The sequence below is a fragment of the Macrobrachium nipponense genome, chromosome 34 (assembly GCF_015104395.2).
Source record: "Macrobrachium nipponense isolate FS-2020 chromosome 34, ASM1510439v2, whole genome shotgun sequence".
In the NCBI taxonomy this organism is placed as follows: domain Eukaryota; kingdom Metazoa; phylum Arthropoda; class Malacostraca; order Decapoda; family Palaemonidae; genus Macrobrachium; species Macrobrachium nipponense.
In genome coordinates, this window is record NC_061095.1 from 24,963,402 (window position 1) to 24,983,152 (window position 19,751).

Genomic DNA, 19,751 nt, shown 5'->3' on the forward strand with positions numbered 1-19,751 from the left:
TAATGGCCGTGGCAAGTATATGATGCTTATGGTGAGATGAAAAGCATTTGAGAATGCAGTATAATCGTTAGCAATTTTAGGGCTTTTTTGCTTTCAGATTTTTTGAATCAGCAGCTTTTCAGCTTCAAAACACTTACATATGTAATTACGGGATTAATCAAATCTAATATCAAGAACGGAAAAACCCATAAATATTGTGTAAAATTTTAATTTTGCCAAAATATAATGATATTTTTATGTATGAAGTTAAATAGCTCTTTCTTTTCAGCTTTTCATTTTTTTATTGGTGTAAATGTTATGCTTTCTTGAATTAAATGTATTTAGAATCACCTCTTTTTTTTCAGTTCACGGTATTTTGAGCTAAGTCTTGATTCAATTTAAGACTGGTTTTGAAAAACAAGATTTTTCTTTAAAATAAAGTTCTTTTTTCTTCATATTAAATGCTGAATTAAAATGATAACTTAAATTATATATGTTTGCACATTGCTTATATTTTTTTTACAGTAGTCTGATGGAGATCAGTCTTAACTGGAATGACTAATCAGGATCACAAAACACTCAATTTAGTTTTTTTTAAAGATCCAACGATAAATTTCAAATCATTAATATTTTCAGCAAAGTTTAAACTTTGCAGGAAATGGATGACAAGACTCTATGTTCTGTCTATTTTTCTTCAGATCTCGTTATTGTTCTAATAGCTTAGTATCAAATTGACATGCGAATATCGGCTTATTTCGATATTTTGTCAAAGTAAGATTAGCCCATTCTATCACCAACACCACTTCCAGTAAAGACTGATCCGCTATTTTTAAGATGCAATAACATCTACAGTTTTGTTGCTAATAGATAACTGTAACCGCCTTTTTTCTCGAAGTTTGTGGCCTGCTGAGTTACTTAGACTTTTGGGACATTTTTCTTTTGCAGAGGCATCGAGGAGTACCGGTAAGTAGACGACTTTCGAGAGACCTGCATGATTTTTGGCACTTGTCTTTCCCTCTTCTTCGAGGAAATATTGGAACGAAGTTGAACACCCTCGGTTGTCGAAATCTATCAAAGACTCGAGCATTTTGTTCAGACTGTTTTGATAATATTGTGGTTTTAGAATATTCATTAATAATTCTTTTTTTTATTTTAAGTTTTTATGATGGTTTAATTTTCGATCCTCTTTTGAATAACTTTATTACACTACGACACTTAATCACCCATTCAGGTTTTGTTCTTTAGTTTATATATATATATATATATATATAATATATATATATATACATATATATTATATATATATATATATATATATATCTATATATATATATATATATATATTGTATATATATATTATATATATATATATATAATATATTATGTATATAATATATGATATATGTATATATATATTATGGTATAGAATATATATATTAATATATATTATATATCCTATATGTATAAATAATATAATATATATATATAATATATTATATATTATATATATATATATACATATATATATATATAATTAATTATATATATATTAAATATTTGTCTAATATATATATAATATACTACTTGTTGTTGTGTGTATATATGTATATATATATATATAAATATATTTATATATATATATATAAATAGTAATATTTATTTATATGTAATATAATTTATAAAAGAAACCAAATCTAATTCATCGTAAATGCTTTTGGTAGTACTCACAGTAATATAAAAGGAATTTGAAAAGAAAATTGAAAAGTAGTCGAAGATACTAATAAAATCTCTTGTTAGTCGGGTGTATATCAGTAGCAAATATTACATTGAAATAAATATAATTAGTTGTAAGCAAAAACATCACTGTGATTGAAGGAATTATTTTGGAAATTGCCCGGTACTTACCGTTTTGTTAGGATGACTTATAATTACAGACTTACCCTTCATTTCACCATATCTTATATATATATTATATATATCTATATATATATATATATATATATATATATATATATATATATAATATATATATATAAGAAAATTATATAAAAGTTAAATTAATCAAAAGCTAGCATGTATTTTTCTGAGCTGTACATATTTTTACCTATATCCAATAATTTTTAACATTTTCATTTTCTTTACGAATATCATCTTTATTATTATTATATTATTATTACCACCAAACACTTACTTGACCATTACCCCAGAAACTGTGTAATATTCAGTTGCATGGAGTACTGTGGACTCAGCAACGGTAAGACCATGTCGCTTATTGCATGACATTGCTTCGTAATTGCGTTGTTATTCTTAATGTTCTACTTTATTGGATAACAATTCTTGACATTTATTTTTGTTTCGGGAAGGCTGCTTACACAGGTGTGAATACCAGGATAATCTTTTCAAGTTTATTTGGGCTTCGGTAATTGAAACACTTTGCAATGAACTTCCTATCAGCGTTTTCTGAATGATCAAATATGTAAATAATATACGTATGTATATACATATATATATATGTATGGATAATGTATACATGGCTACATAGGTGGGTGTCAGTATAATAAAAGTAATTAGGTTCTACTGTTAAAACCGACCTGTTTCATATACTACTGGCAATGAATGATAAAAAGGCAGCTGGAACCGATGTTCAGTATAGTGTTGAGGGCTCTCGGTGGCATCTCGTCGTGTCTCTATAAAAGTGCAGGATGGGTCTTTGAACGCTGTCTTTGTAGTCTTTAATGGCCGATGGATACGAAGAGCCCTTTGAGCAACAGCTTAAGAGCTCGTATGAAGGGCTTGGCAGCGAGGGGGTTTCCGGGGGCGGGGTGGGGGGCGGGGAGAGAAAGGCTGGTCGGGGATGGGGGGGGGGGTGATGATGGAACAAAGAAAGTTCACGGTCAAGTGAGCCTTTATGACGCTACTACGCTAAGGTCACATTCGGTTTTAACGTCACTTGAGGGGTGGGAGATGTTCGTGGGTGGGGGGAGGGGTTAGGGAGGTTGGGAGTAGGAGCTGGGGGGTGGGGGGAGGAACAAACAAAAATCACGATCGAAAGAACGTCTCCTAAAGGCACCACTACCTTAGAGTCATATTTACTGTCACGACGAAAAGTGGCGGTGTAGGATCCCTCGTCTTGATTGATTCTGGCTAGTTGGGGATTGGTGGGGCACGTTCGTGATTGTTTTTATTTTCTCTCTTTCTTTTCACGTCTTCTCGCGAATTCACGTCGAAGCTTCTCACACGTGAGATGACGGGTTTTGAAAGGAAATTTCAAAAAACTTAATGGAGGAGAACAAGAAAATATTTACAATATATTGACGTCGAAGTTTCTGGCACGTGAGATGAGGATGTGTGAAAGGAAATGTCAAAGAACCAACTCGATGTTAAACAAGAAAATATCTCCAATATATTGACGTCGAAGTTTTTCGCACGTGAGATGACGGGTTTTGAAAGGGAATATCAAATTACAAACTTGACAGCGAAATAGAAAATACTCATAAATGCTAATACCTGTCAACTTCTTTTTTCTTATTTTCTTATCTGTATGGAATGGTAACTCGTAGAAAATCAGTCATCGTTATGTGGTCGCATCTTGGTTGTGTTTTTATATCTAAATATTGGATACCTGTCACATTTCTTTTCGGGAAAGCAGAGAGAGGAAGAAATGCTTGCGTTACTTTAAGCCTCTCGGGAGGTTTTAAGCAAAAAATGTCCAATGAAGGCCCCAAAACAATCGATACAGTCTTCGGGTCCAAAATCTTAGTCATTTCTTCATTGCTATTTCAGGTAAATCAGTTCACGTTGGAAGTTATTTAGACGGAGCCAAAAGAAATAATGATGGAATAAGTTACAATTTATGTTGATTTAAACATCCTGTTAGCCGACGGAGACTCAAGGAATATTAGTGTTATTTTTACCGGCAGGATCTTGGATATTATTAAATGGAAATCCTCTGATAGGGTAATTATTCTAGTTTATTTTTACCAGGTCAATGTAGGTGGATGTGCGAGTCTGCCCATAAATTTGCTTTTCAGAGCTAATGATGCTGTTTATCCTCGATATTACGATCACGTATCGAATGAGATCATACGATATAAATATCCTTCATGATTTGATCTTTCGGCGTTTCATCTTTGTGCATAGATAGTTCGTTTCTTTGTGGGAAATCGATTGATTAAAGGGAAAAAAATGACCTCGGGAAGGTGTTGGTAGTGAAACGTGGCTAGTCTTGACCGTAGACTTTTTCAGTTTCCTATCTACTATTACCATAAAAATCCTTCTCTCGTTGGCTGTCCTTTTTCGATGTATTATTTAGGATTAATGATATTTTCTTTACAATTATTATTGATGATACTTCTGCTTAGAAAATTTATGATATTCCTTCATGTATTATCGAAACTCATATTCTGGGTCCCATCGTATTCTTTTAGAAGATGAAATAAAGATTGAAAACAAAACGTCAGGAGAGAAAAATATAGAAAGAAACAGGGACTATTGAGGAGGAGGAGGAGGAGGGGGGAGAAAGGGGTGAGGAGGGAGGACCAGCAGGCAATATTGTCGGGCGACTGAGATACAATGACTCAGTATACTGGTGTTGCTGGTAGTGGCCGAGTCGTTGGGAGAGCTTGTGGTTCCCCAGCCCGAGTTCTCTCTCTCTCTCTCTCTCTCTCTCTCTCTCTCTCTCTTGTGATTTTCTTTCTTTTTATTCATCTTGGAAAAGTTGTATTGGCTTTTCTTATTTATATTTTTTTCATTTTATTCTATATATATATATATATTATATATATATATATATATATATATATATATATATATATATATATTAGCCCCATTTGATTTTGATTTTACACTCATATCTGTAAACTTAGTAACACGCGAATTCGTTCAGCTGAGTGTAATGATGTGAAACTTTCCTTTCGTGTGACGAATAGTACTGAAGTGAGAACAGAAGAATTATATTTTATATTTGACAATAATATTTCCCATTTATATTTTCCTGTTGGCTGTTTCTTTCAACTGATATACATTGGTTAGTCAGGAAAAAAAGGGGCAGAAAATTTAATGTATTTTCCAGTACGTTAGCAATATCCTTTCGGCGTCTACATCAACAGGTGCCGCCTTCTTTTAGGTCAAGGGGCTCCGATAAATCCCGACGGAAAATGTCATCTTTGAAAAATTGAAGGTTCTCCTCGCGTCATCGAGTCCGAACGAGGAGAAGGAGATGAGTGCCACGTTACCCTCACGGTCATATCGACGTGAAAATGTTCGAGGAGAAGAAGTTTGAATGACGTGCCTAGAATTATTTGAATAGAGTTCATAGAATCTTTATAAGCAGCTAGTGTTGACTTGTATATAAATATAAGAGGGAAAGTGATTTATAGAGTCATTGTCAGTTGGGGTTAGAAATAGCAGTTATGCGTGCATGGAAAAATGAAGAGTTGCAAAATATATGTCTTCCATTATTATTTCTTATCCAGAAAAAGCAACCATTGCCATGTGTAGTTCGGAATGTAATAGACTCAGAATGAAGTGAAGTTTTGAACAGCTTATAGCATTCTAAATTCATGTCTGCTCTCTAAATGCCAGTAGTATGCGAAACCAGGGTCGATCGGGATGAGAAAGGCCTTCTTCGTTCGTATTAAAATTTTAAACGTTGGAATGGACGAGAATAGATAAGAAGACTCCCCAGCGTTTTGGGGATTTGTGTTTGAGAGTAAAGGTTAAAGGTCTGAAAGTATTTGACGTTCATCTGATCGGAAGTCACAAGAGATGGCTCATGATTGAGAGTGTAAACCAAGAAGAGTTTCAAACACAATAGCTGGAGCAAATAAGGATGATTCATTGATTTGGAATCAAAAAGAACACATGTGAAATTATTTTAGTGGGATTTGTTGTGGAAGGTATGAATGGTCTTGTAGTCATCGGCTTGATGGAGCTTATTTGTGGCAAAACAGAGAAAAGTCAGTGAAGAAGATAGATTGAACACAAGAATTTTTCGAGGTTGAAAAATATATGAGGTCGTAGTTACTTCTTGTAATTATCTCAATAATTACCTATCCGAGAATTCGACGAAATCTTTCAACATGCCGCGAAAGAACAAACGTAAGTCACACGTACACTGTTATTGCACAAATTTGAGAAAAAAAGGCGATCAGTGAATATTCATTGAAACCTTTGAAAAGATTGTGGCCCAAGTGGTGTATTTCATGATAATGTGTATAATAGTTTCACATGAAGTTTTGCTATCTGATATGATGCAGGTTGTCAGTATTCGGAGAACCTTACCCGTATGTTGAAGAGAGAATTTCATGAAAAACTGCATAGATTGTAATTACACCAAAGGGGAATAACACTCAAGCAAACATGAACAAGTGTATCTGCTCGTTACTCTAGAAACCTTATGCATTTCATTGATTGATTTCTATATATCTGTAAATACTGGTTACATTTTTAATATACAGTTAGTTATGTCCAAGTGAAAATAAGCTTCAGTAAAGACATGTTTTTTGGAAAATTTCTCTTAATATAAAAAGACAACGCTTTACAATATTGCATTGAATTCTTGGACATGGCTAATAAATATGTTTTAATCTACTGTGAAAAAACATTTACATATTCTAACGTACGATATATGCTTAGGAGTTTTACTTTTGTTTTTCCTGGTTTACATCTTTCATTTGTTTTGATTTTGTTTGGTGCTGACCTATAATGTTTAAAAAAAACATCGAGGAATATCCAAGGCATCTGTAAGAACCCCACCCATTTCCATGAAATCTCATTCAGTTTTTCCCTCTTTCTTTTTCTCTCCCATGTTAAATTGCAGAGTATTATTGTCCGCGTTTATACGACTCGTCCAAAACTGCTGGTTAGTTCATGCTTGTAGATTTTATTTTATTCCCCTGTAGTTTAGTTTAACCTGTTTTGATTTGGTTCTGTGCCTGCGTAGATGCAAGCCAGTTTTTATTTTAATCCTTGCAATCTTTCGCACTATGGTCTTTTCATTATGTCTTATTTTTATGTACTTTTTTCTTGTCGGTCACCGTATGTTTTGTGTACACTGATTGATGTACTATCTTGACCTTCATTTGATTGATCTTATTTATTCTGTCATATCTTTCACCTTATGTCGTATTTTCTTTTTAGTGTCTGTATTCATATTTTTATGTGGTGTGTGTTATTTTTTGTTTGTTCGTGTTATATTTTTTTGTCATGAATATTGTCTCATTTTTTCCTTAAAAAGGTTTTACCAGAGGCATTTTCCTACAGAAGCTCTCACACTTGTTTTATCTTGATTGAATAGATGTAACCTCTTCTTAAAAATCATTATATATGATATATTATTTATTTATATATATATATAATATAATTATATATTATATTATATATGGATATAATATATATATATATCTTATATAGGTCATATATATTCTGCATTTGTATAAAAATGTTTGTATACATTTTAAAATATTATATATGTAGCTGTTGAGGCATGATGGCATGTCAAAGAAATGAAGTAAATTAAAGTTTCATCTTCCGACTGTAATATTATAATGTTAGTATAACTGTATTTTGTATTACGAAGCCTTTGGTAATATTTTATGTCATGTGTAGCCTTATTTTTGTATTATCATACGCATACTTTAGATTTAAAGATTTTTCTTTGGAATATTATTGGACAGGAAGATGCGTCTTACTTGGCTTATCTCTCTCTCTCTCTCTCTCTCTCCTCTCTCTCTCTCTCTCTCCTCTCTCTCCCCCCTTTCTCACTCTCTCTCTCTCTCTCTCTCTCTCTGGAAATTTCTATTTAGCTATTTTATGTGATATGTATTCATAATCACTCGTTCTGATAATTAGCAAGTATAGTTAAGTATGTAATTATATTGACGGCGTCTCTTAACATTTCTGTGCTGAAAGGTCTACACATAAGACCTAGGAAAAGACAAGCAATCACTTGGATCAAAAGAATAAGAATTTCGCTTACAGTAACAGCTTTGTATTATAGAAGGAGTCACGTTATTGATAGCATTGTTCTCTAAGTTTGATTTTGGGCTAAATCTCTTTGTAATTTGAAGAGAAGTTTTTCAGACTTTAGGTAACATGCCTCTTGATTAATACTTAGAAGGACCTGGGGGCTATAAAGAGGGCAAAAAGTACATCTATATTGTTGCATAAATTTAATATTTAACAAAACCCAAGAATACGTTATTAAAAATGAAGAAAAAGAGCATTGTTTAAAGAAAAATGGTCTAGTTTAACATAAGGAAAAAATATATTATTTGACTCCCTAAAGTCCTCTTAGTACGAATTAGATGACAGAAGACAGTCCTTTCCTATTTCGTATCAGGCTGCCATTGCTCGAGAGTGTGCAGTTGGAAACGAACTCCCATGAACAATTCAAGATGTGCCCGAGCACCAATCACGAGTTTTCTTTTGTCAGATGAACAGGAACTGTTTCTGTCTGGTCTAACTATCTCTTGACTCCAAGTTTAAGCTTAGTGATCGGTACTCTTCGGGTTGGATTTTCCCTCGGCTTTGATATATTAAAGAAATTAATTAGATTTATTCTCTGCTTGTTCTATGCCCGAGGACGTAATTTATGTTGGATATAAGATGCCTTCCTTCCGTCAAGAATCAGTGATCGACCTATTCTGACCGAAGGGAAACGGTTGTCATGTTTAAACTTTTAAGTTAAAGATGAGCTGTAGTGAAAAGTCCACAGTTGCCATTCGTTGCGACCCCAATACTATTTTTCAATCGAAATAAAAATAAGCTAAGAATGAATATAAAGAAATAAACACAATGAGAAGATAGAAAACAACAATTTTTCCATTTTTTGAAAACCCAAAAGAAGTAAACAAAACGAGGAGACAGGAAACCAAGTGATTTGGAATTTTTTTTTTTCAAAAGCTAAGAATGAATACATAAAGAAATAAGAAGATATAAAAACAACAGATTTTTCTTAAATCCGAGAGAAACAAACAGGAAAACAACAGTTTTTGGAATTTTCCCAAAAGCTGGGAATGAATATAAAGGAATAAACGAAATGAGAAGATACGAAAACAAGAGTTTTTGGGGGTTTTCCTCGCAGTGTTGACAGAGGACGTACAAGGTAATCATTCTCAGGAAACACGAGACATCTGATTGGCGTCATCATCCGCCCTTTCAGCCAAGGGTTAAGAGACCGATCCTCAGATCCAGATTTCGGGGAAATTCTCTGTTTTTTTTTTATTCTGTATTTTCCCCTCAGTGATTACTCTTGTTCCTTCTTCCAAACGGGCTCTCTCTCTCTCTCTCTCTCTCTCTCTGGAACCATATAGCATTTTGTTAACAATTTCAAATATTTTACCTCCAGGCCTAGGTATATATATATATATATATATATATATAAATATATATATATATATATATATATATAGATTATATATATATATATTACTATATATATATACGCGCGCACACACACACACACACACACACACACACATATATATATATATATATATATATATATATAGCAATTGTTAACAATTTCAAAGATTTACCCCTCCAGACATAGATATATCTACACACACACACACACACACACACATATATATATATATTATATATATATATATATATATATATATATATATATATATATATATATATATATATATATATATATATATATATATATATATATATATATATATATATATATATATATATAGCAGTTGCTAAGCATTTCAAATATTTTACCTCCAAACCTAGCCCCGCTGACTCTCTCTCTCTCTCTCTCTCTCTCTCTCTCTCTCTCTCTCAGTGAAGTTGTAGAGTAATGAAATGCAAGAGGTATATCTTAGCCAAAATAGGACGCATCTACCTCACTTGATAGTGAAGAGTATACGTATGATTTTTGACGTTTTACTGTTTCGTTCGTACTTGTCATTCACGTTTACTTCTTGCTGTATTTCTTTATCTTTTGTCATTTATGCATTTTCAGTTATTAGTTGCTCTTCCTTATCGTATTCATCCAAATGCATCCCCATTTTTCATTTGATTTTACCTATGATAATTTTGCCTCTGGTTTTTATTTGGTTTTATTGTTTGCATACTTTATTTTTTAAGTACTACCCTTACATTTATGTTTTACTTTTAACTGCTCTCAGATTTACAGATTTCGTGGACCATTTTCCTGCAAAGGGAGTCCCGTATCTGTCAATATATTTGTTTTTTTATTTTTCAGTTTTTTTATTTATTTATTTATTTTTTTTTTTTTTTGTGAAGCCAGATTTTCCCGAATTTCGCCCAACAGGTCAGACGTATATGGTGACCTTGTTCCAATTTTAATTATTGGTGTGTATTATCTTTCCCCCACCTTTTTTGGATTATCCTCGACGTCACTTTATGTTTACGTTTAACCTTGATTTTTCTTTTCTTCCTATCCGATTTTTTTTTCGGTTCTCTTTTGACTTATTCCTACGTCATTGGTATTACAGATTACTGGAAGCCTAAACAGTACAATCCTGACGATTTCAAGGGTCTGTGTTCGAGTTTTATATCTTGACATGATGGTTGCCGTAGATGAGTCGCCTCGATGCTTAAAAAAAAAAAAAAACGCTACGTTGCTTATAACCCAAAACGCATCGCTACCCTGAGATAATAATCTACTTTTTAAAATAGTTCTCTCATTCTCTTTGGATTAAATATAGTTATAGTGTATCTTGAATCTATTCCCCTCATGGTAGTCGTACGCGGTGGGTTATAAGTCTGAGATAAAAAAAAAAAAAACGCTTTTAGATCACGCTGTTTTCCAGTTAACACTATCGTACATTGGTAGATTAGTTGTTGTATATATTGCATGGGTTGTCCCTACACGTGCACTTGACTTTGGATTGGATTTCCCAGTCTGCCCGACTGTGTGGCAAACAGACTTCTTAGACTGTTTTTTGGATGTTTTTACTCTTTCCCTTCCATTTTAGATGTTCTGAGAATGCTGAATTAAACAGTTAATGTCTTAAATAACAAGCGCCCTCTCCAGTGTAAACAGTGTCCATCTTTACCCCTAGAATTCGATGCTCGCATTGAAAATGATCAGATCTAGACAGAATGACTTTGTTACGTTAAAATACGACGTTTAAATAAAGCTTATGGCCTTTTTATATAGTTATAATGACTCGTAGTAATGGCTTTTTATTACTTGCTAAAACTAATCGTGTAAATTGAAAGTAGTCTTTAAAATGACTCTGGTTGTATTAACTTGAAGTGCTTTCTAAAAACAAATCGGTTTTAAAACAGATCAACAGATTTTTATGTGTAAAGTGCGTTTGATTAACAAAAGGCTTTCCACACAACAGTATAGTAGAGTCTTCATTTATAACTTTCACACCGACGAAAGTTATATGCTTGGTTAGTAGACGTCAAGTTAAACATCTAACTCGAAAGGCACTAGATCTGGCTCAGTTTCTCTTCGAATTGTTTCCCTTCACTTGTGGTGACGTAAGTTTTATTCTTCTGTTTCGTCTACCTTCACGTCCGCCGATTTTGTTCATTGAGGCCTTAGTTTATGATCATGTTCTTGACATGATAAGCGAGGTTTCAGTATCCTCTCTGTGTTCAGTCAAGCATGGAGACAAATTCTTGGGTGTATTTGTCTGTTAATGCATTTGTTTGTTGTATGTATGTCATTTCCTTTGTCGATCCACTTTTTGTTCGCCGAGGTAAGGTGCATGACGATTTCTCACGTTTTCCCACAAACTGTAAATTGAAGTAGTAGTAGTGTTTTGATTTCAATATACCTTCCTCAAATTGCTGACCTGTGAATTCAGAACAGTGTATCACGTCGCTCAGTATCTTGTCTTTTGAGTGAAACCTTCATTTTTGTCCAATGAACAAGTAATAAACCGAAATACCTTCATGTTTCTAAGGAAGTCATGAAATAAAAAGGACAGTTCATTATCTAGTGTGAATGATTGTGTCAGTCTGTCTCTGTTATGTTATCAGTAAGATCACGACGCCATTTTCCCTTCCCAATATATAATGTGCATTTTGCCTTCGTCTCTTCAGTGCCGTCAGACACCAGCTCCCGCTACGACAAACTGGCGGGAGCCAAGTGGGAGGAGCCAGACACCGTGTTCGGATCCCCAGCCCCCGACAAAAAACCCTTCTCAAAGGTAGAGACTGGCTCCTCCTTCTTCTCAACTTATGGTTATACCGCCCGAAAGAAGGATTATGTGGCAGAGAAGGTGCGTGATTATTACTACTTCGGGGACGAAGCCAAGGTGCGTGGAGCCACCCGGCCGAAGCCGCCACTTCGCATGGACTGGCTTACTTCGTCACAGATTTCTCTCAGAATAACATCTTAGTGTCCGTCTCACGGACTTAGTTTGTAGAGTCTCCTTCATCAAGTCCTGTGTCCACAGGTTGTGACGTCAAGCTTTATAGAAAGAGCGAGAACGATAGCGTAGAGGAGTTTGCTCTCTTTCCGGGGTTATTTTTTTTTATCTTGTAGATGTTGATGATTGTGCTTAGAAGAGTGATGTCACGCCTAGCTGTCGCTTGACTTTTAAGAGACGACAGAATTCAGGTTTGTTGTCGTCCGCCGCTGCTCATGATCCCGTCCGCTGTATCTAACTCTCTGGCAACTTCCCTTAATACGCACACTAACGTGAACTTCTGCTTTAATGAAGAATATCTTAGGGGGTGAGGGCTTGACAGTGTCCCGTTGAATTGTAGTCTTTTATTAGAGCAGAAAATGAGTTTCACGGTGTATTCAGGACCCGCGAAAGCCAACTTGCTGTTGCCTAATCGATGGCGCCAATATAAGACCAGAGGTCTTCGATCTGGGGGCGTTGGCTTTCCGCTGGTTTTGAGAATTTGGCTGTATTACGGGAGTCTGCGTCGAGTTGTTACTCGAGATCATGGGTGGAAAGGGGGACCACAACAAAGACCGTGAGACAGACGCTAGATGGCTTGGAGTTTCAGAATCCCGCCGAGGGCCCATCCCATGGCCTTTCCCAAAACAGAGGAAGGTGATGTGAAGGGCGGCAGGCGAAGTTGGAAAGTGTGCTGGGGGGTACTTTTTTTTTTTAGGGGGTGGGCAGTCATTGTGTCTGACTGACTGACGATGACAGTTCTAAAAAAAAAAAAGAATAAAAAAACAGCCGAGCTTATGATTCCTCTTAAACGCCTTTGAATTACTAAAGTAACATGACTAAAAAAAAAAAAAAATCTCCTAACAGCTTCTTGCCATAAAGACTAACTCACGACCTGCTTTGAGAGCTAACCCATAACTTCCGCTGATCCAATGCAGATAAAGACCTGATTACTCACTCAATCATAAAAAGAGAGCATAAGTGAAGCAGAGGTACGTATTGACGGCGAAATGTATGTAACTGGCTCTTTTCAAAATCTCATTATTCCACCCACAAAGCAATATTTGCAGCAATCCCCCCTACCTTACTTTAACAAAGAGCTTTCTGCTGTTACTCATCGTAGCTCTAATATGACTTCAGTGACGCCACATCATTTTTAGAATTTATTTACCCAGAGTATGAAGAGGAGGTATAGGAATCATTATGTATGCTGATGTATGACATTGGAGATGAGATGGATAAGTAAAATAATTTAATGGAGAAGGCAGGTAGATGAATATACGAATGGATAGCCTGTAGAAACGTAGTCGAACCTGACTGAGTGAACAGCTCAGGCGAGTAGATAACTAAAATGAAGTTAAACAGAAAAAATAAAAACACTTTGGTACGCTCAAAACAAGTACACACAAACACTCACAGGCATATGTATGTCTGTAATTATGTATGTATGCATGTATATGAAAGTTACAGTTAATTTAGACCTTCTGGATCACTAACTGAAGATTTTAGGATAGGGTAAAAGTTGTTTCTTCTAGAAGAATTTTCCTCTCAAATTTATATGAGCAAAACACTTGCGACCTATCTTTCATGGGTTTATAGATCTCACATTTTATATGCTGGACAGTATATAATAAAGTTAGGCATCCATTCATCCCGTTTCTCGATATTCAGGAAAAATAATGCCAGGAATTTTTAAAAGTATATATTGGATATACGTGGAATAACGTGCCATTTAGAGTGGTATAGCATTCGAAAAGGGTTGACAGTGTCAGCTACTGTTGTCACGAGACTGTGAGAAGAAAAAGGAATGTACACAGTAAACTTCATTGACATTTAGTGAAAAATGCTGTTGATCAGCAGTCTGGATATTTAGATTTATCGTTATGAAGTGAAAGTCACTCGTGATCTGGATGCGAGGCAGAGTAGGGCTAAATACTGTAAAACTAAGATCACACTAGATAGGCAGGTAAAGAAAATGGAAGACTCTCTTATTTGGATTTATTGTTTTAGGAAAGTTGATGTTAAGAGGTTAGGGTAGTATGACAGGCACTGAAATAATCAATGACAGAAACATCCTGAGCAAGAATAGAAAAAAAATTTCACATGAGATATAGAGTAGTATGATTATGATGGCTTGGGTGCATGATACACTTTCTTCCATAGATGCATAGATAAAGCCAGGTACCAGCGTCAGGATCTACTGTAGAGGACAGGGAACAAATAAATGACTAAGAGTTGAGTCTACAATGTGACCAAAGCAATTTAATCTTATGCATATGTCATTTTTCTGGTTACCAATTGACCCTCAGAAGCCTAGATTGATGAAGGGGTTGATGGTTGAGTTGATTGGCCATCTCATAAGTATTGCAGAGTGCTTTTGAAATAAGCTGTGGTAAGGTCAACAGAAAATCGCCATATGTATCAACTCCGCCTACCTACCATGCAGTAAGGAATGTATGTGAGTTGATGAAAGGGACCTATGACTGCTCCTGCCTCCCAGCACACTCTTCTCCAGTTCCCCTCGAAGCCAAAGATTTGGCATCCCCCCGAAGTTGTGTTCAAATCAATTAGACATCAAAAGAAACAGAAAGATTTCAAAAAGGAGAAACGACTGGAGGCAAGGATCCTGGACTGTAGACCTCTCTCGCTCGTCGGTTGGACTGGGCCATTCACCCACGCCCCCTTGCATGACAGAGATGCCAAAGTCAGTCAAGGGAGAGCGTGGGTCGAATTTGATGTCAAAAGACCTGCGAGTGAGGGATGGGCTTAGTGAGAAGACGACTGCCCCAGTCACGTCTAACACAAGAGTGTTTATCTTCGGTAGACTCATTTCTCCAAAACCTAATCCTTCCTTCGAGAGTGGCCAAGTAAGATTAAGTTACTTAGATAAAGCTGCTGTATTTTCAATGACAAGGAATTCAGGCTCTAGGAAAGAATTGAACACATTCTCAGAAAGAGTATGGTTAGAACTGTAGTTAAGTGACGAAATGTTTTGCATGAATCACAAAGCATTTTGGATTAGTTGAGAAATGTTAATTACACTGAAAACAATCCTAATAGATTTCACGACTCGGTTTGGGATCATCATATATGATTCCACTGCATTTTCCATTCCTTACGTGGCCATCTCTAGCTATTAAAACTCAGTCACTATAGTCGAAAGTCCCAGCTAGAACGACGGACGTCTGACTTCTAAAAGATCTCTCAAGAACTTAGTAAGTAGTCACTCCTGTGTCACGTCTAAGTCGGTCGTCTTCTGGATTCTATCCCATAGGTAAACACTCCTTTGCCTTTATTCTCTCGAGTTGTTTGCAATGGAGGGAGCAGTTATCTGGAGTTATAGATATTAAATGAAATAAAGAAGCCCTCAAGAATGAGATTTGCGGAACCATTCAGTGACTCTGCCATATCTTACTCTTGAGAAATGCCTTCCAGAATTTTAAAGATCATTATATTTCCCTCACGACCAGGCAGCAAACGAACAAAGACTACTGGCACTGGAGTATTCCATAGTTCTACCTGCATTGTCAACTGGTTCCAGTTATACTCGCACCCGAGAAATATTTCCAGCATTAAAGAAAGGATAGGATCTCCTCTTCGTTAATCTGGAAATGTGGATTTTTTTGTTGTCGTTTCTTTAGGCAATGTACTTGATTTTTGATTGCCTAAAGACCATAATATCGAAGTTTATTTTTTTAAACAAACTTGACCCTGAAGTTGAGAACATTTTATTTTGAAATCGTTGAGATGAAATGAAAAACGATCTCAACTTAATCCTGAAGTAACACGCGGAGGCAGTACTAAGAAAGCGCTTCCATGTACATGATTGAAATAATCAGAGGATCCATCATTTTTGGTTATCTATATTTGATTTCTAAACCCTGACTTTCAGAGTGACATCCACCACCGAAATAAGCAGGTTGCTGTCCAAATGTACATAGATTTCCTTATGAAAACTGCATCTAGGTTTCCCCAGCTCAGATAAAAATGACTGTCCGTATTTTAGATGTGGACCATCATGCGCCCACTTCAATGCGCTAGACTTTTCGGCACACTTGAAAAAAGATTGTGAATATTTAAATGTGATAAAAGTTGATCTCGATTTAATCTCAGGAACAGGAAACTGTCCAATTTTCTTTTTCCTTTTACCTCCAAGAAATATGATTTTGTTTTTCGCCTAACTTAGAAGATTTACTTTAGCTGTTTCATAATGCTTTATTGGTGATTAATTACGCTTTACGTCAGATAACTGTGTTAGTACTAATCAGTTTTAGAAAGCAAATAGCTGCTTCTGTATTTACATTAGTGATTAGAATTATATTTGGTTTTCTTCACCTAACAGCTTATAAGTCAGCCGAAAATATTATTTGTAGGTACGATTGAGTTATTTATTACTGTTAGCATAAGATGTATTAGAAAACTTGCTAATTTTTTTTTTTTTTTTTTAATTCATCAGTTTACTTAGGAATTGAGTGTCGTGATAAAGAACGAGGGAGAGTTTCATTAATGTACATTTTAGTTTAGTTGAAGTTACTCAGTTTTCCCGTTGAATTCCAAGTTACTTAATCCATAATTAGGTAAAAAGATGTAAATAAATAATTGACAAATTAAGCAGATAAAAATAGAGACGGAAATATTGATAAACATGACATGCGTCAAGTCTTAAATTTTCAACAATATTTAAGTGATTCGAATTACGAACACTGACAAGCATTTCCACTCCATGGGTTGCTTTATAATGAAAGCTAAAAACTTTCATATTCAAGACACTAATATACAGGGTGCTCTTGTTTGTTAATGAATGTTTTGTAATTCAGTTTAATTTTGTTTAACAGCAGTTGAAATCACCATCTCAACCTCTGTTCTTTATCATGTTTTATGTCATTTAATTTATCATGAATAATTAAAAGCTTCTTAATGTTTAATTTTTCACTTGTTTTGGAATGTATCAGTAGATCAGCAGTTATGATTTCAGTTTATAATATTTGTTCTGAATGTTTCATTTCTTTAGTGTTAAGAATTTTAAAAATTCAGGGTTCATAAGGGTCAGACTTGTGAAATCGTTTATCTTTAATTTACCTTTATAAAACTAAATTGATAATATTTGTACCGATCGTTTATAAACCCCACAGTACCTACTTGTTAAATATTTTCAATCTCACTTTCTGATGTACATGAAAGAATGGAAACTATCGCTTTTATATAGTTTCAGTTCTCGGCTGGAGTAGTTTCTTCGTAGTAATTCGTCAAGACAGTGTTTAATTTGTGTAATTCCAAATATAAAACGAACTCCTGTACGTCATTTGTTAAATTTCAGGTACCCTGCAGAACGTTATGACGCATTTAAATTCAATTTTTCCCGAAGAAGACTGCCTCTTTTTTTTACCCAAGTTCATTCTCAGGCCAATCGTTTTTATTTGTAATATTTCAGTTCTCAAGTAAGGCGTGAAACTTGAAATTCTTCTGGTCTCTGATAAATCGTTCTCTGATATTGCTTTTCTTCAGTAAATAAAACATGGCATTTATGAAGTGTTTGCATCAGAGTAACAGGCATTTCATTCTTCTGCTTCAAAACCCCTTCAGGTTCACTGGATATGCTTTGTTTCGAAAACACATTTTGTGTATTAAGTATCAGTGTGGTAGCCATCTGAAGCTCAGGCGTTCGCTAATGTCATGAAAAAATTAGTTTCTCGGAATATTTAGTTTAAATTGTACATTAATCCTTCATATTGCTTGTTCAGAAACAAACTGACAAGCAAAGCAGGCCGTTCTCTAACTTGATTTCCATGATATAAGACACATGCGATGGGTGAGATACAAATGAAAATAAAAGTAGAATTTTCACTACCTAAGATTTCCAAGACCTGCAAACTTAACTCACAGTTCGAAAAAGAATTTTGTAGTTAATAAAAACCGTATTTTTAGCCATTCAGAAAACAAATTTGGTATCAAAACTTTATAGCTTTTGAACACGTGTTTTGTGCTTCCATAAATTGCTGTATATGGATCAGTTTTTTTTATATAAGTTTAGACAAGTTCTGACCCTTCCATAACCCTGAAATAACACGATTTTCTTCAAGGTGGCTCCATAATGTTTATTACTCGGCACAAGTTCTTATAGAGCTTAAGTTAAGCTTCTCTTCGACTGATTTAATAATCTGTCTTATTAAGCTGCTTTGTTAGTAAATTGGCTTTGGTCATATTTATTTTGCAGATTTGAACATTATTTCCTGTCTTAACTTTCCCCTTGTCTTTCATCTCCAGATGAATCTTGCTTTACTTCAAAAGTCTGAACTCCCTCAGAGGTCAGATGGAAATGTTTTCGCAATCCTTTCAGTTTCCATGAAGGTTGAAAAAAAGTTAACGAAACCTTAGAGACTCACCAGATTTGGCCTTATGTTCATTTCGTTGGCCTTCAAGAGATAAAGCGATTTAGTGCTGTCTTTTTTTCTATAACTGTATTTATGAAGTGGACATCTTCATGCGCTTTGATTTTGCCTTTTTTTTAAAACGGGCTCTTTATGCTCGTCTTGATAGACATTAACTTTCTTTTATATAAGACATTGCGATGTGAAATATCTTGCAGGTTTACGACCGTAGTACAGAAATCGCGGGATTTTGTGAAATTTCTTTTTCAAGAACGAATGTCTTTGTAGAAGCGTGTCTGGTTTCATGCTTACACATGTAAATGAAATTGGTCCTACTACTCGGCGACCAATCCCTTCTTAGATGCCAAACCTTTGTTATTTTTCATACCGTTAAATGGTACCTACTAATATATGATTTCATTTGCGATAGTTTAAGGGAAGGTCATAGAAAACCGTGACCAGGCAGCCGACGGTTAGCAACATAAAAAGGCGACAACGGTGACGGATGACAAATTTAGCATTAGCTGTACCCGAGAAATGATGAAAGGAGAGACTTAATAATGTCGGCGAATGAAGTTGTATTTCGTGGAATATTCATTCAGTCAGGTGCTCGTGAGTTGAAAATGAATAAAGTTTAAATTGTATAAACTTCCTCCGAGGATGGTATGGATGGATTATATATATATATATATATATATATATATATATATATATATATATATATATTAATCTGTGCTCCACAATCATTATTGTCAGCAATCCTTTTTGATTATCGTATTATCCTTTTGGCTTGTCGTGCATTGTGCAACTCAGCCAGAGAAGGCCCAATTTTACTTTTCATTTGTATGACACGCAAGGCTATTCTGGGTCGACTTTGATGTCCACAAACCCTAATTCAGTCTCGGATGAGGATGCCTGTGAAAAGCAAGATTAACTATATTTCTCTCTCTCTCTCTCTCTCTCTCTCTCTCTCTCTCTCTCTCTCTCTCTCTCTCTCTCTCTTAAATTGGCATTGCCGTTTTGCGCTAGTTTCGACCGCTAAAAGGAAAAA

At 35.0% G+C, this 19,751-nt stretch overlaps 1 protein-coding gene across 39 annotated transcripts in view; it reads left to right on the forward strand.

The window, feature by feature from the left end:
• Window positions 1-19,751, forward strand: part of LOC135207976 (fibrous sheath CABYR-binding protein-like) — a 99,668-nt gene that overhangs the window by 65,763 nt on the left and 14,154 nt on the right. For 26 of the 39 annotated variants that reach the window (XM_064240033.1, XM_064240038.1, XM_064240011.1 and 23 more), the window contains 2 exons: window positions 10,458-10,499; window positions 12,025-12,239. In XM_064240033.1, coding sequence (XP_064096103.1) covers window positions 10,458-10,499; window positions 12,025-12,239 — 257 coding nt within the window. Of the gene's footprint in view, window positions 1-924; window positions 943-6,799; window positions 6,842-10,457; window positions 10,500-12,024; window positions 12,240-19,751 lie in introns of all 39 variants that reach the window. The other 13 variants (XM_064240023.1, XM_064240043.1, XM_064240021.1 and 10 more) reach the window with 12 other exon arrangements.